This window comes from Megascapheus bottae, chromosome 22, assembly GCF_031878675.1.
Source record: "Megascapheus bottae isolate mThoBot1 chromosome 22, mThoBot2.hap1, whole genome shotgun sequence".
Taxonomy (NCBI): Eukaryota; Metazoa; Chordata; class Mammalia; order Rodentia; family Geomyidae; genus Megascapheus; species Megascapheus bottae.
The window spans coordinates 30695643-30723119 of record NC_143530.1 but is presented as its reverse complement, the minus strand read 5'-3'; the positions used below and the strand labels follow the sequence as shown (position 1 = coordinate 30723119).

General features: G+C 47.3%; 1 protein-coding gene across 2 annotated transcripts; it reads left to right on the top strand.

Annotated features, from left to right (window-relative positions):
• The first annotated feature begins 2437 nt into the window (after positions 1 to 2437).
• Positions 2438 to 27477, top strand: Txndc5 (thioredoxin domain containing 5). Of its 2 annotated transcripts, none has more exons than XM_090356448.1 (10): positions 2438 to 2731; positions 8121 to 8270; positions 14976 to 15081; positions 17121 to 17217; positions 20115 to 20230; positions 22109 to 22195; positions 22521 to 22664; positions 24431 to 24513; positions 24595 to 24724; positions 25707 to 27477. In XM_090356448.1, exons 1-10 carry the CDS (start codon positions 2481 to 2483, stop codon positions 25827 to 25829), a joined length of 1287 nt encoding a protein of 428 aa, XP_090212574.1. In that variant the 5' UTR covers positions 2438 to 2480; the 3' UTR covers positions 25830 to 27477. The 2 variants fall into 2 exon arrangements, with proteins under 2 accessions (XP_090212574.1, XP_090212575.1); XM_090356449.1 differs by lacking the exon at positions 2438 to 2731 and adding an exon at positions 3235 to 3296.

Here is a 27477-nt window from a genome sequence, read left to right as displayed (position 1 = left end):
CAGCACTCCTCTGCCCCTGGCCCCCGGCACCACTGGACATGGTAAGAGGAACAAGTGCCAAGGATGACGATATTTGTCATCAACAGAATATCCAAAATCTAACAGTTTCCCTTGGGAAGTGACAGACTGTCTGAAGGCACCAAAAATAAAGAGGAAAGGGGTGGCCAGGAATTCTTTAAGTCAGGAATCAGACTTTAGGAAATAAGAGGAATGGCCTGGAAGAAATGACAAAATCTAAATGGGTAGAAGGTACTATACTCAATAGCATTAGTTTAACAGGAGCCGAGGGTTTTTACGTCAGAAGAAATGATTTGGAAGCAGTGAGAAACAAGGCTCATCCCTCCCTTTCTCCTTGACTGAGAACAAGAAGGCAATACTTAAGAGCTACAAAGCTATCTTCTAGCCAGATGAGAAGTTGATAGTTTAAGAAGAGATCCTTTGTTGGTTTCCGTAGCACAGCAGAAAGCTCCAGGAGATATTAGAAAATGTAATGCTATTACAAATGAGAGAAGCCCTGGAGTTCTAGCCCGTCATTTTCACAGGGATACTTGCACATCATGGTAGGCCTGGAATGGTAGATGAAGGAATTTGCATTTTTAACCCCATAGGCCAAGATGTTAATGACAGTGATTATGTACTGGTCATATTGTCATAGTCAAAGGCAGGCTTTCTTTAGGAAAATTAGGTTCTGAACCCTCTGAATAAAGGAGACTTAAAGCCACTGCCCATAGGCAGACTAAGATCTGTTCACGGTATAAACACTGAGAACATAGGAAAGACGAGATAGATGCCAGAAATGTGCTTGAACTTAGAGACACAAAGAGATATAGTCATATCCCATCCACTTTCACCCACCATTTCAAAAAAAAAAATGGTCCTTAAGAACCCCTCATAAAAACCATCTCAGCGTTTCACAAAAAGGAGAATTTCATAAAGCCAAAGTTTGAGCAAGGATTATTTTGGCAAAATAGGGATAGAGTAGGAAAAAAAAACCAAGAGGCAACAAGAGACCTTTCTCGTTCCCCATGTCAGAAATGAGAGTGAAGAGCTCAAAATGGCTGCTCCTTAACAGTAGTTTTTATACTTTCTGAGCCGAGAACCAATACCTGGTCAAATCATAGCAAGTGCTAATCCTTAGGTGATAATTCTGTGAGTGAGGTGGATGAGGCCCACCTGGCTTCCTTTTGCCAGATTTTTTTTCTTTCTGTCTCTACCCAATGAGAAGGGTTTGCAGGTTTGTTTGTTTCCATTTCAAAGGAGACCTAAAAAGGTCAAGGAGATATGATGGCAGAAAACTGTGTCTGCATTAGTTTACTTCCTGCTTAAAAGTCTGGCCATTCTGCTATTTGTTAGAACTATTCCACCGTCTTTTTATCTGGGGATTCTGCCTCATAGGAGGAAGCCAGGGGGAGATGCTTTTCATATTTTAAGTTTCAAAAATTGATGTATCGTAGTTTTAAGAATAGGTACTGGAGGAAAAACTGATGGATTTGGTGTTGGGAAAACAGAGGTTACAAGTTCTGATGCTGGGGGGGGGGGGGGGGCTAGAGGAGAAAGACAAGTGATTCTCGTTTAGCTTCAGTGACTCGGAAAGGGCTGGAACCTCCTGTGGCCATCTGCTGTAAAAAAAAATGTGTGTATAGGTGTGAGCCACAGAGGTGTGGTTGCTAGTGTAACTTGTATGGTCCCCCAGGCCAGGGGAATCTCAATTCTGAGGATTCCTCTGTGTTCCAGAAGGCCAGTGTAACCAGAGAAGGGCTGTTGCTGGTTAATTACATAGTTTGAAGGAACTGTCTGTCCTAGCTGACTCCAGGCTGGGTCTACAAATCTTGTAGGTGTGAGCCAACCAGCACTGGCTGGCAGAGGGTGAGTTGGGGTGCACCCATCAGGAAAGGAGGACCCCTTCTTGTCTGGACAGTGTCTCTTTGACTTCCTTCTCATTTCACCATAAGTGAAGGCAGGGCCAGGAGTAACAAAGTGAGCTTGGGACGCAGTGTGATCACACCTCCGCCCGGGCCCCCAGATTACTGCCGACCTGGCCAACACTCTGACTCACTCCTAGGTGTCAGCCTCTCTGGCTTTTGCCCGCTGTCCCCCATTCTGTTGACCTCAGCTCCTTTCTTTCTCCGGCCGAAACCCAGCGGCCTTTGTGGGGGGCCTAGATGAACAAGGACTGTGGCTTCCCTGGCGGGCCTCGGCTCCCCGACGTCCCTTCTCCTGGGTTCAGGTGTGTGTGTGTGGGGGGGGGGAGGGGCCGCAGCCCGCCCCACCGCTCCCCGCAGGGCCTCGAGGCTCCCAGCCCCGCCCCGCTGCGCGCTCCCGGCCCGCGCAGACTCCGCCCCGGGCCAGGATTGGGCGCGCGCCGGGGGCGTGCCCTGGAGGGGGCGTGGCTTCTGCGGGAGGGGCGGGGCGAGCGGCCGGAGGCGGCGTCCGGGAAAGGACCCGCGTCGGCGGCGAGCGCGCGCCCCAGCCCCGCCGTGATGCCCCCGCGCCCCGGACGCCTCCTCCCGCTGCTGGCTCGGCTGCCGGCCCTGGCGGCGCTGCTGCTGTTGCTGGGCCATGGCGGCCGCGGGCGCTTCGGCGCCCAGGCCCAGGAGTCGACGGGGGACGGCGGCCCCGCGGCCGGCGGCGGGGACGGGCAGGAGCCGCACGCCAAGCACCTGTACACGGCTGACATGTTCGCGCACGGGATCCAGAGCGCCGCGCACTTCATCATGTTCTTCGCGCCCTGGTAACTCGAGCTCCGGTGACGCGGTCGGAGGCGGCCCCGCACTCGGCGCCGCGAGCTGCTCCGCCTTCCCGGGCCGAGCGGAGTCGAGGCGCGTGGGCACTGGCGCGGCCTGGGATCCTGGGGATCGTAGTTCCGGGTCAGGGGTCGCCGGGTGGGAGCTGCGGGCCGGGCGGCGGCAGCGCGGCGGGCGCGGGGCAGGCGGGGGTGGGGGCGTGGGCGCCCCGAGTCCGGCGCTCGCGGCTGACGTGGCGCTCGGCCGGGCCGGGGCGGTGCTGGCGGAGGCGCGGCCTCCGAGGGGCACGGCCGGGGACGGCCCACCCCACCCCGGCCCCCCTCCACTCCCAAGACGGAAGGGGAGGACCCAGCGGGGTGGTCTCTGGTAAACCTGTGGGAGCTGGGCAGCCCTCCACCCGTCCCCCTGCCCCGCGCGCCCCAAACTTCCCGTGCAGGCCGGACGCAGCAGGACCCGGGGGCGGCGGTGGACACGTGCAGTGACCCGCAGGGTCCTTCCTGGAAGCCACCAGCCCCACCCGACGCCCGGAGAACCACTTTGGGTCGAGTTGAAGTGAGACAACTCACCGAGGCCTGATTTCCCATTTGATGCGAGCTCCGTGGGCCATGGGGTAGTTCAGACAGGAAGGGGGGGGGGGTCTGTGCTACCTTAGAAGCTCCCAGCGGGGCCAGTGTTGGGGACACCATGTAGCGTGGTGTACACGAGAGTTGTGCTTTCAGAGCCTCCAGCTCCGGGCTGTCAGCCCTTCAGATGAGCTCTGGAAAGGGCCTGGTGGAAAGGCTGAGGTTCTCTGGTTGGGGTGTTGGGGGGGGGAGTCTTGAGTTGACCTGTGACACACAATAAGCACACGGTGTGGTGCTATCTGCCTGGGGCCTGGGTTCCTGGGGGGTGCCAAGGAGAAAGCCCCAATGGCAGAGCACCGGCCCTTTGTAGGGGACCGTTTGGCATTGAGGTTGATGAGGGAAAGGGACTTGAGAAGAGCTACCTGAGAACATAAAATGGGCTTATTCAGAAGTTGGAACTTCTGAAGTGGGAGAACGTTTTTTCCTCTCCCTCCCAGTTTGTTACAATATATCCGCTCATTTGGGGGATAATAAACCTTGGGGGCCAGTTTGGCTCATAACCATTGTGTCTTAATCAACAGTATATGTAGGGAATGTATTGTTTCAAGTTCCTAAGACTAGTAGGCTTGAATTCTTAAAAGTTCCAGTGGTGCACAAAATAATTCTGGAGCAAAATCCAATCACTCAGTGGTAATAGTTACTGTACTGACAGTAACAGTCCCAGTAGATATATTACTTATAGCTGCACGCCTCACTCAAGTAGAATTCCCACTTAACAGTTAACAAGCACAAGGCCCCGAGTTCAACACAGGTGCCCTCTCCCTACTTTCCAGTTAGGGGGCTTGTTAGGCAGGTGCTCTACCCCTTTTGCTTTTAGTATTTTTCAGATAGGGCCTCAAGATTGTGCCTTGGCTAGCTTCTCATGAAGCTAGGTCCTCCTGTTTCTACTTGCAGCCCGCTTCTCTTTTCCTCCCTCCCTCCCCCCTCCCCAATCTGTCTCTTGCCATTAACATGTAGGCAGTAGTGTAGGTAGTGTTTTTTGGTGCAGGTGCTTGAACTCAGCCTCTGGGTGCTGTCTTTGAGCTCCATCTCTGGCATTTTGGTGGTTAATCGAAGTAGGCATCTCATGGACTTTCCTGCCCAGATTGCTTTTTCACTTGTCCCCAGGCCACCTTCTGTATGCCAGACCAACTAGGTGTCACCTGTGGATCCAGCACTGCCACTGAGTGTGGGAGAGGCTTGGCAGAATGCTGATGGCAGTTTTCATTTAATGTTCAGTGAACTTACTGTTCATGTGCCGACACCAGGGCTTGAACTCAGGGTCTTGACTTTTTCAGTTTTTTTTTTTTCCACTTACAGTTGGCAATCTCCCACTTGAGCCACACCTCCAGACCAGCATTTTGCTGGTTATTTGGAGATAAGGGTTTCACAGATTGTCTACCCAGATAGGCTTTAAACTGTAACCTTCTGATTTCAGCCTCTTGAGTAGTTGGGAGACACACATTGAACTTATTTTTATTTTTATTTTTGCCAGTCCTGGGGCTTGAACTCAGGGCCTGGACACTGTCACTGAGATTCTTTTGCTCAAGGCTCGCACTTTACCACTTGTGCCACGGTGCCACTTACAGCTTTTTCTGTGGATGTGGTATGGATGGAGGAATTGAACCCAGGGCTTCATGCATGCTAGGCAAGCACTCCATCACTAAGCCATATTCCCAGCCCTGAACTTACTCATCTTTTTTTTTTTTTGTCAGTCTGGAACTTGAACCCAGGGCCTTGAGTTTTGGCTTGGCCTTTTTAAGGTTATTTGCATTTTAAGGTTATTTTTAAGTAGTGGTCTGCTGCTTGAACCATACTTCACCCCAGCTAGCTTCAAATGGCCATCCTTAGATCTCAGCTTCCTGTTAAGACTTCAAGCTACCAGCAGTCAGCTCTTTATCCTATTCTTTTGTGCTGGTCGTGGGGCTTGAAGTCAGGACCAGGGCACTGTCCTGGAGCTTTCGTGCTCAAGGCCCATTCTCTACTTGAACCACAGTTCAATTTTCAGGGTTTTTTTGGTAGTTAATTGGAGCTGAGTCTCCTAAGCTTTCCCTACATGGTGTGGCTTAGAATTGCAAACCTCAGATCTCGGCTTCCTGAGTTGCTAGGATTACAGGTGTGATCTGCCAGCTAAAAGAACCTTGTGGAAAAGACTAAAAAGCTCTAAAACCAGCTTACCTGACAAAATTCCCCTATCAGCAGACCTGGGCTTGCAAATCCCTTAGGCTACCTCTCCTAGGAAGTTCCTACTACGAGGTGTTTGTCTAGCTTTGGGGTGGACTAAATAACAGTCTGGTTCTTTAGATAGGTCCAGAATCTGGACCATCTGAGGAACAAAGTTCACACTGCCTATTGCATGCAGGATTCAGGTTCTGTGGACTTGGCTTTTTTTGTTGTTTTCTTTCTCCCCACCCCCTACTTTGCAAAAACATAATTTTATTGAGTTCACCAATGCAGTTTTGTGATTTTTTTTTTTCTCGTTCATTAAGCTAAGAAACTGCCAAGCACAAGTGTATGCTGGGGGCAGGGACAGTGTTTACCTTCTCAGCTCTGATACAAATAAATACAGGAGCTGTGAGTTCGGCCTAGTGGTAGAGTGCTTGCCTAGCATGCATGAAGACCAGAGTTTGATTCCTTGGTACTACATACATAGAAAAAGCTGGAAGTGGTTGCAGTGGCTCAAGTAGCAGAGTGCTAGTTTTAAGAAAGCCCAAGGACAGTGCTCAGGCCCTGAATTCAAGCCCTAGACTGTTTCCCACCCCCCCCCACCCCAATAAAAAATTAGAATTGGGTTGTTTCTCCCAATCATTTTCTTGCAAAGAGAATTTTTTTCCCTTGGTGCTACATGAGTTTGAATTTAGGGCCTCACACTTGGTAGGCAGATATTCTACCACTTGAGCCACTCCTTCCACATTTTTTGCTTTATTTTTCATATGGTATTTTTTTTTTTTGCCAGTCTTGGGTCTTGAACTCAGGGTCTGGGCACTGTCCTTGGGCTTTCCCAAGGTAGAGCTCTGCCACTTGAGCCACAGCACCATTTCTGGTTTTTTTCTATGTCTGTGGTGCCGAGGAATCAAACCCGGATCCTCGTGCATGCTAGGTAAGCACTCTACCACTAGGCTAAACTCCTGGCCCCACATATGGTATCTTTTGTTATTGCCTGAGGCTGGGCTCAGACTGAGATCCTCCTACCTACACCTGGCTTACAGCTGGTCCCTAGCTTTGTGCCTTGCCTGGCCTGACTGAATTCCTTATATTCACTTCATGAGTAGCCAGCATTCCTCTTATAGTCACTTCCTGAGTAGCCAGTATTAGGGGAGTGAGCTGCTGCACCCCATTTCGTTGAGGTGTCTTTAAAGCAGGAATTATCTTAGCTAATCACAAAAGTGCCACTCAGAAAAGCCTAAAGGAATCTTTTTCTGTGCTCCTTTAAATAGCTATCTTTGGAGGTCATCTGTCAGAAATCACTTTACTTATTTTTGACCACTCCCAGGGCTTGAACTCAGCACTGTCCTTGGCTTTCTCAAGGCTAGCTCTCTACCGCTTGAGCCACAGTCCCACTTTCAGCATTTTCTGTGTATGTGGTACCAAGGAATTGGACTGGGAGCTTTGTGTATTCAAGGCAAGCACTCTACCACTATGCCACACTCCCAGCCCCAGAAATCACTTTAAAAAGCATCACATACTAAATATTTACTTTGTAGGCATGAACAGCTTACTGGAGAAATAAAAAAGCCCATGTGCTATAATGCTTTGATTGTACTTGAAGCTTTGAGATGGCTTTGCAGGGTGGTTACGTTCATTCACAACTAAAGAAGTATGGCACTACAGACAGCGGAGAGTTGAGTTGATGATCTAGTGATGAGATAATAGTGGTGCTGTGCTGGAATGTGAGGAGTGGTGCCAGGTCATTACTCTTAGGTGACTGGCAATGGAAGAGGTGTACATCCACTCCATGAATATTAACAAGAGAGGTTTGATTGTATCAACCCTAGAACTTTGAGTGGCTAGTCTTTTTTTTTTTTTTTTAAATCTTCATTAGCCAGAGGAACAGTTGCAATAAGAAGTGCTAAGCTACTGCTGTAGAGGAAAAGCTCATTAGATTTGCAGAAGATGAAAGAATTGATACTAAACAGCCTGGGAAACAAGACAGACTTGGCATAAGGGATAGCCAAACTCGACTGGAAGGGCAAACAGAAATTAGCTTGGAGGTGTTGAGGGAGAAGGCATCAAGAGGAGAGTGTGTGTGCTGAGCTCCAGGATCAAAGCTTTGTGTGTGTGTGTGCACACAGGGGTGCTGATCTAGGGTTTGAACTCAAGGCCTGGGCACTGTCCCTGAGCTTCTTTGCTCAAGGTTTCTGCCCTACCACTTGAGCCGCAGCTCTACTTCCGGCTTTAACTAGAGATAAGAGCCTCTTGAACTTTCCTGCCTAGGGTGGCTTCAAACCTCTATCCTCAGATCTCAGGTTTTGAGTCACTCAGATTTCAGGCGTGAGTCACCAGTGCCTGGCAACCTATCCTTTTTAGAAAACTACCAACACTACAAAGGCCCAGGTAGAGAGAAAGGAAAGGTGGTTTTGACACGGAGATCCAAAATAATGCCTTGCTAAGTGTTGATTTAATGCTAAAGTGGCAGAGACAGGAGTAGGACTGAGGCCATTGTGCTGCTGAGAGAAGAAAGGCTGGGGTCTGTTGCCTGGTGGAACAGGTAGGCTGGGCACCCAGCACCTGGGACCTGGCACTCAGGCTGCTTGTTTCCCTTGCTTTGTTACAGGTGTGGACACTGCCAGCGGCTGCAGCCAACGTGGAATGAGTTGGGAGATAAGTACAACAGCATGGAGGATGCCAAGGTCTATGTGGCAAAAGTGGACTGCACGGCTGACTCAGACGTGTGCTCTGCTCAGGGCGTGCGAGGATACCCCACGTGAGTGGACCGAGGGTGCATGCGTATCCCCCGGGGCCGTGAATTCCCTGTCTATGTAGCCGCTACCTGCAGAGGTACCTTTGTGAAACTTTGTACATCTGGAGTGAGGAGACTGGGAATTAAAGCAGGCACCCTCCATTATTAGGAAAGATGGTACCTAGTTGTATATTTATTGCAGATTGCTTTTTTTTTTCATTTTTATGGAAAGAGACCTTTAATGAATCTGTGTTGGGTTTTCCTGTAAGAGGATGTGATAGGGAAGAGAGATGAAGAGGAGACCCAGGATACACAGTAAAAAGCCACAGTGAGACCTCCCTGGTACAAACTATGTGTGCTAATGAGAGAATGTGTTTGTGGGACAGTATTGGGGTCTGCCTGGGATCCTGCCCTATGTGGTACATTTCCCACAGCCTGTGTTACCCATTTTTTGTGTGTATGTCGATCCTGGGGCTTCAATGAGAGTTTGCCTCACAAATGAGAGGCCCCGAGTTCAGTCTCTAGTACCAACAAAACAAATAGAAATAAAACAAACCCACCATAATAAATGAACACTTCACAATGGGGATGAAATTTCAGCATGTTTAGAAGCGGGGGCTAGGGGCATGGCTCACCTGGTAGAGTGCTGGCTAATGAACAGAGGTGGTAGGTACTGACTTTGAGTCCCAGTCTCAAAACACCAAAACAGCAGGAGAGGGGGATGGTGTTCTCTGGTGGTTCACACCTGTTAATCTTACTCAGGAGGCTGAGATCTGAGGATTGAGGTTCAAAATCCACAGTCAAAATCCTCTAGATTCTTAACTCTAGTTAACCAATAAGAAGCTGAAACTAGAGGAATTTCTCAAATGATAGCACACCAGCCATGATTAAAAAAAACAAAGGAGAATGCAAGGACCTGAGTTCTAGTCTCAGTACTGGCACAAAAATAGACTGTGGGAGGGTTTCTGGAATCCGCCTGAGTGACTGTGCGCTGCTTTTACTATATGTGCTTTGTTTCCAGCTCAGATACCTGTTCTTGTGGAAGGACTGAAACTTGGGGCTGGTGGGTGGAAATTTTTCTGGGAGCAGTCCTTTGTAATAGGAGTGTAGACTCTTCTAGAAAGCAGCATCTCTATTCAAACCAGGTGGCAAGATTGAGAAGGAAAAGTGGTATACCAAAGACAGCGATGCTTTCTCTATCAGGGGGACGAGTTGGCCACTGTAGCTCCCTAATCAAGGAAGGAATTCGTTACCTGAGTGATGCACTGGCCCGTGATTATAAAGTGAGACCTTCTCTTCCTGGTCCCCCATTATGCGCTGGGCGGTTGGGTGACCACGACGCCCTCACCCTGCCTGTAACACTCATCCAGGTACTCTAGTCAATAGTGGATTTTCTCCTACATTTGGAAATTTAGTCTTCCCATACGGGGCTCTAGAGCTCTTAGTCTTCAGTCACTGTTTGCTAATCAAATGCCACTGTCCCAGCCTGCAATCCTGTCAGGTCAATAGAAACTGTGATCCTGTGTGTACTTAGACAGCGGGGCTCACTGCCCTGTGCTTGGACCTCAGTGTGGATCAGGTGTGTCCTCCAGAGACCCCTGGGAGGTACTGGGGCAAGAAATAAATGCCCCTGTTCAGGACCTGTTACTTTCAAGAGGGAAGAGTAACAGATTGGACGTTGCCTAGCCTGTGTACACTCCTGCCCTGCCAACTACAGGACAACTCATGTCACAGGAAGGCTGAAGCTGCCACCACTCTGGGGTGGGAAGGACCCGGGTCAAGAGGCTTCAGGGAGCCAAGTGTACAAGGTTTGTGTGGCACCACCACAGCATCGCCCTCCAGATGCTGTCTCACTCTCACATGGACATGCTGGATCATGTGTGCTGGACTGTTTGGAAGGTATAACTACCCCACGCCAAATGGGCCCTGGTGCTTAGGTTGTTAAAAAGAATGAAAAAGCTCTCATACTACAGCAGTGGGTAAGAGGACCCCTGGGACCACAGCCTGCAGAAATGTCCAAGAATAATTGCTTTAGTTTTGTATCTATGCTGACGCTTGAACTCAGGGCTTCACTGCACTGTGTGTGTGTGTCAGGGCTTCACTGCACTGTGTGTGTGTCTGTCCGTGTCCCCGTGGGTCCTATGGGACTGTCCTTGAACTTTTTTTTTGCTCAAGCTGGTGCTCTACCATTTGAGCTACGACCCCACTTCTGGCTTTTATTATTTTTTGGTATTTAATTGGAGGTAAGAGTCTCATGGACTTTCCTTCCTGGGCTGGCTTTGAACCACACGGTCCTCTGACCTCAGCCTTCTGAATAGCTAGGATTAAAGGTATGAGACCCCAGTGACTGCGATTGCCCCAAGAATTTTTGTTTTTAGCAAAGTGCAGGAGGAAGTATTGTATAATATAACATATAGTCAGATAGAGGCATTAGTGCATTTATTTTTTCTGTGTGTTTTTGCTTCCTTTAAAGTAGTACCCATCTCAGAATTGTGGGAACACCTGAATCGGGTGATTTTATGTTATTCTCACTCATACTTTTAGTTGAAGTGAAGAATAGGAGAGGAAAAGAATTTAGGCTCTCATATTCCCTAGAAAGGGCTGATTATATTCAGGAAAATGTTTTAAGGGAAATGATTCTTATTGATTCAAGAAAGAATCATTAGCCAGGCACTGGTGGCTCGCGCCTATAATCCTTGCTACTTAGGAGGCTGAGCTCTGAGGAGGGTGGTTCAGAGCCAGCCCAGGCTCAAAAGTGCATGAGACTCTTATCTCCAATTAACTACCAGAAAACCAGAAGTGGGGCTATGGCTCAAGTCATAGAGCACTAGCTTTGAGCTAAAGAGCACAGGGACAGCACCCAGCCTAGAGTTCAAGTTCCATGACGGAAAAAGTCATCTAAGAAACCCTAAGCCAGGTCTGGTCAGGAGAGATATTAGTCTATATTATACTTGGATGGCTAAAAGCATTACAAATACATGGTCTTAGCATCGAGGAGGTTAGAATACCAAAATTAAGCAATCAGCAGGGTCCTGCTCCCTCTGATTCCTGTGGGAGAATCCTTTGCCCCATCTCCACTAGCATATGGGTTTTTGGAAGACATTCTGGATTCAGACTAGCCCCTGGCAGCTCTTGCATCGCCTGGCTTGTATTAAGTCACTCCAGCGCTGTGTTCACCTAGCCTTCTCTCTGTACACATCTCTCTCCAAATGTCCTTATGAGAAGGACATTGTTCATAGTGAATTGGTGCCTGTTGCAGTGAACTCGTAGCTGATCACATCTGTGAGGATCCTGCTTCTAAATAAGGTCACTTCTGAGTTAGGGATTGGAATTTCAACAGCTGCATTTTAGGGGTTTGTTTAACCCCCATTACCATTTCCAGCGGTTGAAAGTTTCTACAATTTTTCCAGAGTGACACCTGAGTGGAGATTTTCTCCCCTACAGCCTCCTTGAAGGACACACAAATGCCTGTGTAGGTGTTTGTTAGTAGCAGAATCATGAGCTTGTACCCTGAACCCAGTCTCTGGCCGCCTTCACCACTGGTGGATTCCTATGTCCTGGACCAAATAGAAGGCCTGTGCTGGAAGCTCAAGCCCTCCCCTCTTGTTCTCTGAACATACTAAGGAAGACTATGAGTAGGTCAGATCACAGAGACTTTTCAGTTTAACAAGTGTTAACATTTTTACTGATTTTTGTTCAGTGTGGACCAAACAAATTAGGAAAAATTACAGGTTGTGTCTTTGAGTACTAGCAAAGACATAAATGAGTTTGATAACCCATCTCTTGGTGCTGCTAAGACCCTGCGTTTCACCCTGAAGCTCTTTGGTAGGAGGCAGGTGCCATAGCTGTAGGAGGTCCATTGGCTGGTGAGGGTGCGCGTACTGCAATAGAATATTTGGACTTGCTTATCCTGCTGGCTTTTGTATGATCATCACTGGAGGCACAGTATACTGTCTAATGCTAGTTAGAAGTTGGCTTGATGTTACAAATTAGAAATTCACCTTCTACATTATAATTGCAGATAGTCCTGACTCACTGATGACCCCCAGTGTTTAATGAGTTAAGGAGACATTCAAAACATGAGATAACAAGCTGTCTGTTACAAAATAGGAATATATTAGATGATTTTGCCCAAATGTAGGCAGTAGTAAGTTCTGAGCATGTGTAAGGCAGGCTGGGCTAAGCTCTGACGTTTGGCAATTTATTACTGAAGGCATTTTTAACTTAACCGTGTTTTCAACTCAGAACCCTATTGAAAGGAGTTCTGTGTATGATGTGGGAACGGGGGCTTGTTTTTCACCTTAGCCCCCCCGACCTGGCCTTGGGTATCTTACTGAAGCCTGGTTATGTGATTGAAGGTTCTCAAGACCAGGACTCCCATTGCACTCCCATTGAGTGCCTTCTCTGATCAGCCTGCTGCTCTTTCTTGTATAGCTATGAGTCTGAGTTATCAAACTAAGCAAAGTTAGCTATCTTTTTGGGCTTGTAGGTTTGCATCTTATAAGATTTTTTTAATTGTAATGTATAGAGGGGTTACCATTGTATTTGCCAGATAGTAGGGGAATTACTTCTCACACATTGATACTCCTCATGTTTCTGTCCCATTTCCCTACTCCCATCCTCTTCCAATCATCTTGTTTCTCCTCTTCCCTTTCCTATTTTACATATATATACCAGGTAACAAAGTCAGATTGACCAAAGGGCAACCAAAGAGAAGAGAAATAACAGTACATTAAGACCAACAATCACACAAGATAAATCTCTTGTTTCCATATCCTGGAGATCCTTTCATTTAGCCTCATCCTATATGACCTTATGTATCTAGGTTTTGCGCTATTGTAATCCTCTGCTAGGAGAGTCTTAGGTGTGTACTATTATTACAAATGAGGGAAACCATTGAGCTTATGTTCCTTTGGGTCTGACTTCACTTAATATGATTTTTTCCAAGTCTTTCCATTTCTTTACCAATGGGGTGATGTCATTCTTTCTGATGACAGCATAGAATTCCATTGTGTATAAGTACTACATCTTGTCGATCCTGTCATCTACTGAGGGATATCTGGGTTGGTTCCATATCTTTGCTATGGTAAATAATGCTGCAGTGAACATCGTTGAGCTTTAGTATGTCCTTGTTTCGGGACATTTGGGTAAATGCCAAGTAGTGGAATTGGTGGGTCATAGGGGAGCTCTGTTTTTAGTCTTTTGAGGAATTACCATACTGCTTTCCATAGTGGTGGAATGAGTTTACACTCACACAACAGTGTAGCAGTGATCTATCCTGACTCCATCCCCATCAGCATCCGTTATTAGATTTCTTGATCGTGGCCATTCTAACTAGAATGAGGTGGAATCTCTGTATAGCAAAGGACATAGCAAGTTAAATAGAGAGCCCACAGAGTGGCTTCATATCTAAAAATATATTTACAGCTAAAAAAATTGAATCTCTCCAAAACAAATCTTCAAAGAAACAACCATCCCAATAAAAGATGGTCTTTGAAGAAGAAATAAGAATGGCCCATAGACACATGAAGAAATGCTCGACATCTCTGGCCATAAAAGAAATGCAAATCTTCCAAGATTTTTATATTGAAATCCTACCCTGGCGATGGTATTAGTAGGCAGGGCATTGGGGAGGGGTTGAGGTCCTCAGGGCAGAGGCTTGTGAATGGGATTCATGCCCTTGCTGAAGAGACCTCAGAGGAGTGAGGGAGAAGCTGTCCTGTAGAAGGGAAAGCCCTCAGATGCAGACTATACCAGCACCTTCAACTTGGACGTCTAATGTGCACAACCGTGAGAGACCCATCTCTATGGTTTCTAAACATCACAGCCAATATAGTATGCTGATACAGCAGTCTGAACTGCCTGTGGCACTGTTTAAGCCTGTAGATCTTTTTGTCTGAATACATTGATTGGCGAAGCTGGTTCTGGACATGGTGCACAACCCCCACAATTGTGCCATGGAAACATAGGTGTTTCTTGAGATGAATGGGCCTGCCCCCAAGCCCTGCTCTGTATTTCTTTCCTTATTCCTCTGACAGTCGCCACATTTTTTGTCCTGCCATCATTGACATGGGTGAAGTTTCATGTAAAAGCATATTTTCCTATGACTAGTGGGATAGCCCTGTACAGGAAGGGCCAATTCCATCTTCAGGTTAGATCTGTTGTTTACCACTGAAAGACTATTCCTGCCCTTGCTAGATTCCTTCAGAAGCCAGTGTGTGTACAGAGAAATGAGATTCTTGCTCCAGGGAGAAGCAAGTGAATGCGCAGGATTTACTTACACTTGGAAACTTGAGTTCTGATAGCAACTAGTACAGTTGCACTTTGCAAGAGTCTGTTATCTGTCAGAGTAGTGTCATATAGCAAAGTCATGCTTTGTCTTCATCCTCTGCACATTCATCAACACCAGCAACAAAGAATGATGGACACCTTGCCAGGAAGGACAGCACACCTGCCAGGGAGGAGCTGCTTCAGAGTTCATGTACCAAGCATGAGCAGTGAGCACTAGGGTTTTAATTCTAGCAGGTTTTCACCTCCGTTTTCAGAACACCAGAAACTTCTGAAAATGTAGGATTACATACACATGTTAATTTTGTTTCCCTTTGAAGTTTTAATAGGATGTCAAGGCCAACTGCTCTGGCCTGCCTACCTCTCAGTGAATTTGATAACTCCTCTAACTTGGAAATGCCTTAGACTCCAGCCCTGCTTAATCTGTTGCTGTTATTTCAGCCTCAAGTTTTTTAAGCCTGGCCAAGAAGCAGTGAAGTACCAGGGTCCTCGGGACTTCCAAGCACTAGAGAACTGGATGCTGCAGACGCTGAATGAGGAGCCAGCTGTGAGTGCCCACCCCCTCCTCTTGGTCCCTTCCTACTCTTGGGGCAGCTTGTCCTCTGGGCCAGCCCCAGGCCAGTCTAGTGCTTTCTCCAAGTCTCCATCAGGACCTTTGCCCTTCACCTCTCAAACAACCCCTTGATATGACCAGAGTGTGGCTCTTTCTTTTTCTCCCTCAGTCTCCCAAGGCCCTGGATGGCTTTGCTGATAATGTAATTTACTACCCTTAGCAAATGCTTAGTCTTCATCTCATCAGTGCAGGGTACTGTAAGAATGTGGCTTAACTAAGAAAAATGTCCTGTCCTCCACTGCTTACCTACATTAGAAGTCTTTATTTTATTGTAAATTATTATGCTCATAAAGTATTCCTTAAGTATTCCTGTGTCTGGTGCTTCCTGATAAATGCTGAATGGGCACACAGGGATGAGGTGGTGTATGCCTGGATGGTGTGTGCCTGGATGACGTGTGCCTGGCTGGCATCCCCTGTGGAATATCTATGATGAGTTAATACCAAGAGCATCTAAGGTCTTTGAATGTGGCTTCAGTGTGAGCACTTAAGTGTGACTGCTTAGGTCAGGGCAGCATGGGGCTGGTGTGATGGGGGCCTGTGGTTACCTGCAGACCCCCATCACCTTGGAACTCTGCAGCTCACTGGTGTCATTTTCCAGAAGGTGTATAGGACTCCTCCACTGTCTTGTACACTCTGGATGTCACAGCTACTCAGAAACTCGGCTGCTGCTTTATAGCTATGATCGTGCATGCTTAAAAGCTCCATAACTGCTTGGAGAAGAATGTTGGTTCATGGCGTCAGGTAGCGGGGACACAGCCTCCTTTTAGGTAGTGGAGAAAATCCCTTTTATCTCAATGGTAGGAAGGCTGGATGAGTAACTTCCATACGGATTTAACTTCTATACCGATTGAGTCTGTATGGATACAGATTTAATTGAGCTCCATATTTCTCTGGGGACATGTTCTCCCTTGGAAAGGCGGCAGTTTAGGATCTGAGGAGAACTTTAAAGAGGAGTGTAAACCTCAGAGAAATTTTAAATGTTGCACCCCACAAAGCCCATCTTCTGTGAGGGGTTTATTCAGCAGTCTGGTCAGGATGGCAGAACTACCTTCTATCTGGCAAATATCATGTAACCCTTTTACTAATTACAATAAAAAATTAAAAAAAATAAAATCAGACATACATAATTTTTTAAAAAATTTTTATTTCCATATTTGCTTTTCTGCTTTGTTCTTAAATAGCTGTAATCTCAGGAGTATTTCATTAATGATTTATGTAGTTGTACGTCATTGTGCTGGTGATAATAGTGTGGATTTTTCATAACTGTTAGGGGATATTTAGGTTCTAATTCTTTGGTCATAGCCTTGCTGCTTATCTTTGTAAAGAATGTTTTTTGTATCTTTGTCCTTGAGAGTGACTTTTTTTCTCCTAGTCCTTGGGCTTGAAAGCTGGCCTGCACACAGTCTCTGAGCTTTTTTTCACTTAAGGCTAGTGCTCTACTACTTTGAGCTATAGTCCCACTTCTGGTTTTTGATGGTTAATTGGAGATAACTCTTAGTCTTTCCTTCTCGGGTTGGCTTCTAACAGTGATCCTCAGATCTCAGCCTTCTGAGTCACTATGGTTTTAGGTGTGAGCCACCAGTGCACGGCTCAGGTGTATTCTACTTAGGTAGACTATCCCTGATAGAAAATTATAAAGGCAAAGCAGTGTTTGGGGAGTCATGTAAGGCCAGGCATTGGTTGCTCATAATTGTTACACTGGGTATTCAGGAGATTGAGACCTGAGGATGGCAGTTAATAAAGTCTGTTCACCTATAGCTCAAGTGGTAGAACACTATAACCTTGAGCAAAAAGAAGCTCAAGGACAGTGCCCAGTTCAAGTCCCAGGAATGGCAGACACACACATGCAGAAGTCACAGTATGAGGCTGTTGGTTCCGTTTCTGTGACTCTGTGGAATCCCCAGGATTCTGGGGGGCATTGGCCGAGGAACCCAGAAACATTTCAGTGACTGTACCTTTCTCTCTTCCTATAGACACCAGAGCCTGAAGCAGAACCACCCAAAGCCCCTGAGCTCAAGCAGGGATTGTATGAGCTCTCATCTAGCAATTTTGAGATGCATGTTGCACAAGGTAAGAGGACAAGAAGGGTAGGCGCTGCTTCCTGACACCATAGACTGGGTGGGCTCTGAGATAGCACAGTTCCTATCCCCCAAGGAGGATCTCGTTACCCACCTGCTCTTAGACATCATTTCTCCTTTTGTCTCTGCCTTTGCAGATAGGTCAGGCCTGATGCTATAAGGTAAGGCCTCACAAACCACAAATAGACACACTTAATGTGTACACTAGCTGCCATGTACCTCTTGGGTAAGAAAGTGTTTATATTAATGCTAATCATGTATTTACTGACCTGAAACAGTACAGAAGGACTGTTGCCATTATTGGTCACATTTAATATTCTTTTTATATAAAGTATCTAATGTCTTTGCATACTACATCTCACTTTTTAGAGAAGGGCTCCTAAATACCAAACTATCTCCATGTATGAACAAGTACCCAGCGTCTCCTGTGAAGAAAAGCTTAGGATTGTACCTGACCTTGTAACTTGCATGCCGGAAGGTCAAGTTCACCCCTAGCTTATTAAAATAACTCCTGGCCACACCTTCAGCCTCGTCCAGTTTCTGTTAGAGGTTAACTTAATCTCACCCATTCTCCCAACAGTGGGACCTCTACATGGTTCCCACTGACTAGTATGCCTTCTCAGTGGTGGCCCCCTAAGTCCAGGCCAGCTCGCTCTGAGAGCAAGGCCCTGCTGAAGGCAGCATCCTGCTGCTCCAGGAGGCGCTTTCTTCCTAGGGAAGCCTGGCTTCCTGCCAGCCCACTTCCCTGTCAGTATTGAGTGGATTTCTGGAAATATGTCTCTACCTGCAGCCTGGGGCAGATGCTCTACCTGTCTGCATATGCTTTTAGCCTAGCATGGGTTCCAAATACTGCTTTACAGTTTCCCCAGTGCCTTGTTATGGTGATGGGCCGCAGCCACCAGCATTGGTGTGGTGGAGTCGAAGGCAGACCACCGCCGTCATTCATTGACTCATCCTGTCTGGCCCCACGTAGAGCAGCACAGACAAAAATCTGCAATATCCAGATAACGGCATTTGATAATTTAAGCCTCCCCCCCCTCCTGACAGGAGAGTAATAACTATTTTTTAACCATATATATATATATATTGCATAATGTAACATATAAAACACCAGGCTTAGTGAAATGCAAACACTTTCCAGGTCAAATACCTCAAACTGCCAGCCTCTCTTGTGTCTCCACCCCACAAGCCTCCCTCCCTCCCAGTGCTTCGCCCGATTCTGTAGAAATCATTCTACTAACCCAGGTGCCGGTGGCTCACACCAATAATCTAGCTACTCAGGAGGCTGAGATCTGAGGATCAAAGTTAATCACCAGAAAACCAGAAGTGGTGCTGTGGCTCAAAGTAGTAGAATGCTGGCCTTGAGCAAAAAGCTCAGGGACAGTGCCCAGGCCCTCAGTTCAAGGCCCACAACTAACCAAAACACACATACACACACACACAAAACCCCATTCCATTATGCTTTTAAAAAAACAAACAAAAAACGTGTTTATGCACCGTGTTTTGGTTTTACATACTGATGGCTCTTGACTGGCTCAACTGAACGAGTTTTTGTTTTACATTGGGTTTATATGTATAGTAAATGCTTGTTGATGTACAGTGGGCTTATCAGGACTTAACTCTGTTGTGAGTTGAGGAACTTCTGTATGTTCCTTTTTTAAAAAAATGTTATGAAGGTGATATACAGAGAGGTTACAGTTACATAAAAGAGCTAATGAGTACTTTTCTCTTTGGACAATATCACCCCTTTCCTTGCCTCATATGTTTGTTTTTAAAGGCTCTTTGACTTGCACATTCCTATTAGTATCTCTTCCTTCTGCATGTGGTTTGTGAGCCTGCAGAATTGGCCAGTTTGGACTTTGCTGCTGCTGATTTGCCCATGGTGATTTATACAGTCCTTTCCCAGAATTCTTTTTGTAAATTGGTTAGTCACGTTTAGGAAGAGTTTCCTCTCAGCCTACTGTGTGTCTAGTTGTGTCTGCGGTGGAAGCAGCCTTGACAAGTCATTGCATTCACTCCTGTGCAGTGACAGGGGCTCACCTCACATCCTTCCAGTTGTGTATGTATGCAAGTGTGCATATGTTGGTCCTGGGGCTTCAACTTGCCCCAGACACTGGCCCTAAGCTTTTCGTGTTCAAGTCTAACACACTACCACTGGAGTCACAGCTCCACTTTGGATTTTTTTGGTAGTTCACTGGAGTAAGTCTCCTGGCCTTTTCTGCCCAGGCTGTCTCCAAACTGTAATTCTCAGATATCAGTATTCTGAGTAGCTAGGATTACAGGCATAAGCCACCAGCACCTGGCTTTCCTTTGTTGTTTTAAGCAAGAGAAAAACTCAGCCTCATATATCACTGGATTATGGTTCACAAAGAAGACTGGCTAGCCGTGTGCAGTGGCTCATGCCTATAATCCTAGCTACTCAGGAGGCTGAGATCTGAGGATCAGGGTTCAAAGCCAGCCCAGGCACAAAAGGACATGAGACTCATAACCTCTAGAAAATGGGAAATGGGCTTTGGCTCAAGGGGTAGAGTGGTAGCCTTGAGCTGAAGAGCTCAGGGACAGCACCCAGGCCGAGTTCAAGCCCCATGACCCCCCCACCCCCCAAAAAAGGGCTAAATGCTCGATTTATTCCCTTTTCTTGCCAGTTTTTTTTCTGAATGTGAATTAACTTCCTGTTCTTGAAATTGACAGATACAGTTTTGAGTATCATTATGAACTCAGTATAAATATAGGTTAGTACTTCCCTCCTTGCCGCTTTAAAGGTTCAAGTGAACTGAGGTTTGCTAAGCAGGAGAACAAAGATCTGATTCTTCTGTTAAACCTCTTGTGCAGCACGATGTAAATCACAGATCTTCTTTCCCCTCCTCCTCTCTTGGCCCTTTCCTAAAGGCAACCATTTTATCAAGTTCTTCGCTCCCTGGTGTGGTCATTGCAAAGCTCTGGCTCCAACCTGGGAACAGCTGGCTCTGGGCCTTGAACATTCTGAAACTGTCAAGATTGGCAAGGTAGGTGAAAGCTCTTATTAAACTGGAAATTGACTGGGGCTGGATTAGTGGAGTAGCCCATTATTTATTCCGTGTGCAAAGTCGCAGCCTTGATTTATTAGTTCCATTTAGTGTGCCACTTGACAGTTCATTTCACCTCCACAGATGGCAGCCTGGGTTAGAGTTCGCTAGCTTTTCCGTAGCCTAGAGATAAATTATGGCTTTGGCTGTTGCTTGTTTTGAAGAGAGCGCCAATTCTGAACTGGAAGCCCTGAAACCTTTCTGTAGAGATACAGGGTAGCACCTTGTGTAACATCCACAGGACGCATGTGGAACTCACCTGGACACTTTCCTGAAGGGCCCTGGGCTGTGGGCTTGCATGGTCTTACTGCAAACCTTCCCTTCCTGCTAAATGGGGATTTTTTTCCCCTGCTGTCCCCACTTACCAGAAGCCAGAAGTGCTGTCTTAACAATTTCTGTGTAACTAGGCTTTCTAGAATTATCAAGAGCAACTTCTGGGCCATTATGCACTTTGAACTTGTGTTATGGCATCTCATCTAGCAGACTTTACCAAAAAGGGTGGGGGGGTACCAATTTTCTACTTCGCAGCACACGGTTGTTACTGGAAGGAGCTGTGACAACAGCTCTCTCCCAACAGGAGAACCTACCTAGGACAGTAGGGTAGACAGAAGTACCAACTAGGGGCTGGATAGTTCTGACTGCCCACCTCACTGAGGATGTCCCTGCCTCAGTCTGCCCCTGAGGTAAACCTGCAAGGGTAAAAGTGCCCTGCTTTAAGATGAGCATCAACTGTGATCATTTATTGCTGTTAGTAGATAAAGGGCTCCTTCCTACTTGTGTTCTGATTTGTGTTCTGATGACATTTTATTTTAGTATTTTATATTGAACATTTTATGGGCATAATTGTCAATCCTCTTCCCTCCTGTCTTGTCCCAGCCTCTGTATCTTTTAAATGGCTTCCTTGAGAAATACATCAGTTTCTCAGTTGAGGTCCCAGCAGAAGCAGGCATGAGAAGACTCAGCCTTACCTACCTCTCTTGGGGGGGAGAGGGGGTGGAGCGCAGCTCTTCTCTGGGCAACTTGTCTGGGTTACGGGGCCCTGAACCTGCTCATGCCCTCCACGTACTCTCCTGGAGGCTTTCTAGGCTTCAGTTTACCTTTCTTGGCTTTCACTACAGTGTAAACGTGTAAAATAGTTGTACCCTACTCTGTTGGCATGGTATGAAAAACACTTCAGTCCTTTGTAAGTTCAATTTAATGTCAATAGAAAAGGAAACGGGCATAATTGTTCTAGGAAAACATGGGGCAAGCAGAATCTTTATAAAGGATATAAATTGAATAAAAGGCTGGAGCTACGATTGTTGGCACATTACGGATGCATAAACTGAAGTGGATGTCTTCACTGTATGCCAGGTATACTAGAAAAGTGACTGCTTGCACGTGTGTACTAGGAGAATCAAACCGGGCTTGTGTGCACCAAGCACTTGCTCTATCACTGAGCCAAAGCCCAGGCCTGCTCTCCCGGATTTGAAATTGTCATTTTAAGTGTGAACATGAGAGTTCATTGTGCAAGCTGGCACTGGGAACGGCCCAGGTGAGCATCCTGCCCAGCCCTGTACCCACGTGTCAGGCAGGCTCCTCCACTCTAGCTGCTAACCTGCTCAGGTTACAGTATTGCTTCCCAAATAGCACCGTTTTCATGGAGCTCAAATCACATTACCCCACTCTGTATTTTGCCTTTTAGGAAAAGTCTCTCTCAAAGCTGCATCTTGCTGGCAAGGATGCTACAGAACCTAAATACCAAAGATTTCTAAAATACAAAATCCCTTTTCATCGAGAAGGTCCTAGGGAAACTGACCAGGAGCTCTTTCTTTTCAGGTTGACTGTACACAGCACTACGGACTCTGCTCAGAAAACCAGGTCCGAGGCTATCCCACTCTTCTCTGGTTCCGAGATGGGAAGAAGGTATGTCAGCATCTGGTTCCTGGGCAAAGGCTCTTCCCCAGCTTAGAGCTGCTGACCTGGTGGTGGTAGAAGGCTGCATCTGGTGTTTGCTCTCCACATGGAGGAGTGGCACTTCCACTGGAGCAGGTGTCTTTCACTTGAGGCTCTTGTCATTAAGAACTTGTCCTTTGGCACACTCTTTGGAGACACTGCCTCTTCCTTCCTTCCATATTTGGTCAGTTCCTCAGAGCTCCTTGGGTGGCACAGTGCCGCCCATCCTCAAATAGTGATGGGATTGGAGGGCAGGAGGGGGGCAGCATCTCCTCATGGCTCCTGTCCCCCACAGGTGGATCAGTACAAAGGAAAGCGAGACTTGGAGTCCCTGAGAGACTACGTAGAGTCACAGCTGCAGGGGCCTGAGACCGGGGCCCCAGAGACCATCCAGCCCTCAGTGGCCCCAGTGCTGGCTGCTGAGCCCCCAGGCGACCAGGTATGAGCCTGCTGCCATAGGTCACGGGTGGACTGGGTGGCCCTGGCTGCCCACCCACCTACAGAGAGGACACTGTCCTCAATCACACCTGTGGACAGAGGGCGTAAACTCTTGATGGTTGCCTTCTCAACACAAACATTCCCTCCTCAAATTTTGCATGCTAGAAAGGCACAGGTAAAGAGAAGTTTCCCTTTTAAAACCGAGGCACGTCTTGAAGCCTTCCTTCTGGACCTAGTCTACCTCGGGGTGATAAACGTGAGGGGGTTTGCTGTGGAGTCTGGGCTGCTGCCCAGCCGCATTGGACTTAAGTGCCCAGGGTCACTTCACCCTAGCACAGCAGGCAGTGTGGCTGTGGGCTTCTGAAAGTAGTGTGTGTATGCGAGGGTGTTTTCCACCCATGAAGGACCTTCTGATGTACCAGCGTGCTGTCTTCATTCACTCGGGTCACTTCATGGTTACCAAGGTCCTTGTTTTATTTCTTCCACTGTCCTGTGCTAGATACTGAGTGTGCAAGGGAAGGGTGTCGTGGCTGTGACAGCATGTGTGCACAGAAGTTGCGTGAAGTAGGGACCACAATGTTCAGGTCCACAATGAGCAGCTGTGCTGGTGGGATGGAAGCAGGTTGAGAAGGGCAGTGTAAAATGCAAAGATGAAGACAGGCAGAGCCTCTGAGAAGAAGCCAGGAGCTGAGAACTTGGTCCTAAGTTGCTGGGGAGCCCCTTGGAAGGTTTGGGGATGTTGCCTTCAGCCCTGCAAGACAGGGAGATCCTGAAGGAAGGGTGAGAAAGGAGACTGACAGGGCCAGAGGATGCAGCTCTTCTGACATATCGGGAGAAGAAGGGGCTTGAGGTGCTTCCAATTCTGGTGGTACTAAACACGGCTAAAGACTTGAGCAGGAAGGTGGTGTAGTGTGGTTTAAGGTGGTGTTTTTCTGCTCTGTGTTCAGAGATGAGGATGTGGAGGGGTGAGGCATATGGAAGCACAGTGTCTGTGTGGATTGGTAGATTTGTGTTGCAGGAAGTCAGAAGTTTCCCAGCTAACCCTCAGGGCTGCTTGTCAGCATATTTCCACTCACTGGAATTGAATCCAGGGGCAGCAGGGGGCCTCCTTGTTCTCCAAAGCCGCGCTCCTCATTCCACTTTCAGAGGATGGGGACAGCCTGGGTGTTAATAGCTCAAGCTTTGCTTTAAACAAACGATCTTGCCGTTATGTGTCATGGTGGTTATTGAAGGTCAGTCCCAAATTGCAGGTAATTACATGTTAGGGGTGTGTTCATCACCCAACCGTTGCTATTTATAATAAGGCTTTCCACCATGAAATGGCCTCTCAGTGAGTGTGATGGCATATTTCAGGATGTAAAGAAGAACAGTACTGTTCTCGGGCCCTACCTGGCCCGAAAATCCCTGTAACAAGTGACAAGGCATCTTCACAGACATAATCCTTCAAGATAAACTTTGTCTAAAGCAAATTGCTTTGGATTCTTTGCAATTCTCTATCTGGAATCAGGAAGAGCATTTTTCCTACTTATTTGGATGTAGGAATGGGATGCAGCCTGTGGTATGTAAAAACACCCATCCTCCGTGCCCGTAAGACAGGGCATAGCCCTGCACCCCCTCTCAGCAGCAGCTCCAGGGGTTGCAGCTTGCCCTGGTGTGGCTTGTGCAATACTAGCTCGGACTTTGGAGCACAATAGACACTGCATGTGGTTTCTGGAACATACCTCTTCTGCCTCAAGTGAACCGTGGCTTTCTCCTTACTCCCTGAAGGGCGCGGTGCTGGCACTTACTGAAAAGAACTTCGATGCCACCATTGCAGAAGGAATAACCTTCATCAAGTTCTATGCACCGTGGTGAGTGGTGGCTTTGTTCCCGAGTGCTCCCATCTCGGCGTGTTTCCCCTGCTTCACAGCACGGGTCACTGTCTGTTCCAGGTGTGGCCACTGTAAGAACCTGGCACCTACGTGGGAGGAGCTCTCCAGGAAGGACTTCCCTGGATTGACAGAGGTCAAGATCGCCAAAGTGGACTGCACAGCCGAGCGGAATGTCTGCAGCAAGTACTCGGTGCGTACCTTAGGGGCTATATCTGGAACACCGAGGTCACGACGTCTCATCCTGCACTGAAACGTTGAGTTACGTGGTTTTCAGAAGCAGAAGAGACGCTGCGAGGTAGCATTCTACTCACTAGACAAGGCTGTGGGCTGAGTGAGGCCGAGCTGCGGCCATAGATCCCGAGGTGCACTGTTGACAGGAGCCAGCACCCTAAAAGAAGGCATCTGTGCACCTGACCTTGTGCCAGCACTGAGCCTTCCCCCTGCACTGCTCACACAGCACCCGTGGCCTACAGTCGTCATTCCTGACAACCCTTTGAGGGCCTGCCCACCATGCCCAGAGCTGGTCCCTGCCCTTCCTCATTTGCTTCTTGGCAGTTGGAGACAACCACTTGATTCATACGCAGAGCCCCTTTTCTGCTTTTCTATTTTGCCAGCCCTGGCGAGCTTGAGCTTGTCGTGACATTGTCCCCTATGCTCTACCACTTGAGCCACAGCTCCACTTCCAGCTTTTCTAGTGCTTAGAGATAGTCTCCCAGACCTTCCTACCCAGGCTGGCTTCAACCAGTCCTCAGCTTCCTGAGCAGCTAGGATTACAGGTGTGAGCCACTGGTGTCTGTTGCTTTCTTTTTTTTTTTTTTTTTCCTCTTCTATATTAGTCTTAGATGGTGATCCTCATCCTGTACCTTCCACATAAGCTGGGCGCTCACCCCTGTAATACCAGCTGTTTGTTCAGCTGGAGATAGCAATCTTGAGTCCTAAATAGTTGGGATTAAAAGTGTAAGGTATCACAGATGGGCAGGTTCAGCAGGTCTCCAGTGTAAGCAGGCTTATTAGAGGTAGAGGGGTCAACATAACGAGCCCAGACTTGAGTGTATTTATTGTAGGTTGTCTAAACATCTTCCATAGTCAACTGCAAATCTTCCAGCCTCAGCTACGTAAGGTTATGCATTCTTAAGGAACAATTTGCATGTGATTTTTTCCTTCTCTCAAAGGTGCGGGGGTATCCCACGTTGCTGCTTTTCCGAGGGGGTGAAAAGGTCGGTGAGCACAATGGGGGCAGAGATGTGGACTCTCTGCACCACTTTGTTCTGCGCCAGGCGAAGGATGAACTATAGAAAATCCCTGCTGGATGTTGCCTGGCCTCTTGGACCCAGCGTGTGGACTCCCACCATACAAATGTCCATGTCTCACATGATTTTCCAGAGAGCTAAGTGTATACTAAATTCATACCTATCTTCTTCCTATGTGTTTAGGGCAACACACTAAGATTCATAAGTTTCTCTCATAACTCCAGGTTCACTGTGCAAACTTTTCAGGGGAGATCCATCCCTTTTCGACTTGTCTTGACAAAATGAGCGGTTTGAGCCAAAAGGAGTCAAGTCAAATGAACTATTTTTGGCAAAAAGCATTTAAGGAGCAGTGTCCTGAACTCATGAGTTCTGGAAAACTGTCCTTGAGACACTGTTGATTTTTTTTCTGTGATCTAAAGGCCACACCAACGTAATCATGTGCTTGGGCCAGAGTTTGGAGATTTGAAAACAAAGGCACAACTTCTAGAAGATACTGTGTGTTCAGATCAGATGCCGTCACCATCTTCTGTGGGCTTCATAGGCAGTGAGATTGAGCTGCTGGTTGTGACTGTTGTTACCTTTGTGTAGAAAATGGGGCTGCGAGTCACACGAGGCAGGTCCTCTTCCCTGGGCAAAAGATTCTGCTGGAATTTGCCATGAGTGACAGTGCCAGGAGGTTTTATCAGACACCATGTATCTCTCTGGGCACCTGGTAGAAATGGTTCCTGATTTGTACCCAAGTCCGTCCTTCAAGAAAGCTCACCCTATATTGTCCATTTCTAAGGAGTTCAACCTTCTCATGTGTGACTAGGATTCAGGTGAGCTCAAGACCAAAGACTGAAGTCAGCACTGATGGCTGGCAGCTCCCCCAGGTCGGATCAATGCTCCTGCCCCCATTTGCCACGGCCACTCTGTCCAGGGCCCTTCACACCCCGCACGCCCATGCTGTGGAAGACTCAAAAATCCTATTTGTCTGAGGCTGAAGGTAACAGCAGCTCCTCCACCTTCAACAAAACTTTATAAATACCTGGCTCACAGATGTCCTTTAGAAAGAAAAGCAACTTTCCAGAGAAGCCCAGAATCGCGAATGGCTTCAGCTTTGCATCAGGAATCTTGTATTGAAAGAATCAAAGTGGTACAATTTGTTTACACTATACTTTCTAAATAAATTTTTTTAAGAAAAAAGTCTGGTCTTTAAATGGTACACAAATGGGTATAAAACAAAATAAATTATAGCTTCTATGTACAAAAAACAAAGCTGTAAGTGCAAACAGATTATAAATGTATTATTTAATCAGTTTAGTATGAAATTGGTTTCCCAGTACATGATTGTGAGAAAGACTTTTTAAAAAATATTCTAAAGATTTCATCTGAGTCTTAACTTTCTACAGGAGACGTTGTGATTGTGGTTCATCATCAACCTGCGCGTGCTCTAAAGCCTTTTCTTGGAGGCAGGGTGCCCTCCCCCTGCAGCACAGTAAAAGGCAGAGGGCTGTCATGAGTGAGCTAGACTGGTTGTTTCTCGGAGCCAGTCCCATGAAGGGCAGAACTGCTTCCCACACTACCTGGTAGCAACTGAAGACGACTGCCTCCCGCTCTCCGCCTGCAGCTGCACCACTTTGGGTCCCAACAAATACAACTGTGCGAAGGACAAGGTGTGGGCATGGATTGTTTGGACTGAAAAAGTTTTATA

What these genes read in the sequence shown, in the direction of transcription:
- Txndc5 (XM_090356448.1), top strand. Translation starts at nt 2,481, where the DNA reads ATGCCCCCGCGCCCCGGACGCCTCCTCCCGCTGCTGGCTCGGCTGCCG. An exon ending in GGTTCCGAGATGGGAAGAAG is followed by an intron (nt 22,196 to 22,520) that starts GTATGTCAGCAT and finishes TGTCCCCCACAG; the next exon opens with GTGGATCAGTACAAAGGAAA. An exon ending in CTGAGCCCCCAGGCGACCAG is followed by an intron (nt 22,665 to 24,430) that starts GTATGAGCCTGC and finishes TACTCCCTGAAG; the next exon opens with GGCGCGGTGCTGGCACTTAC.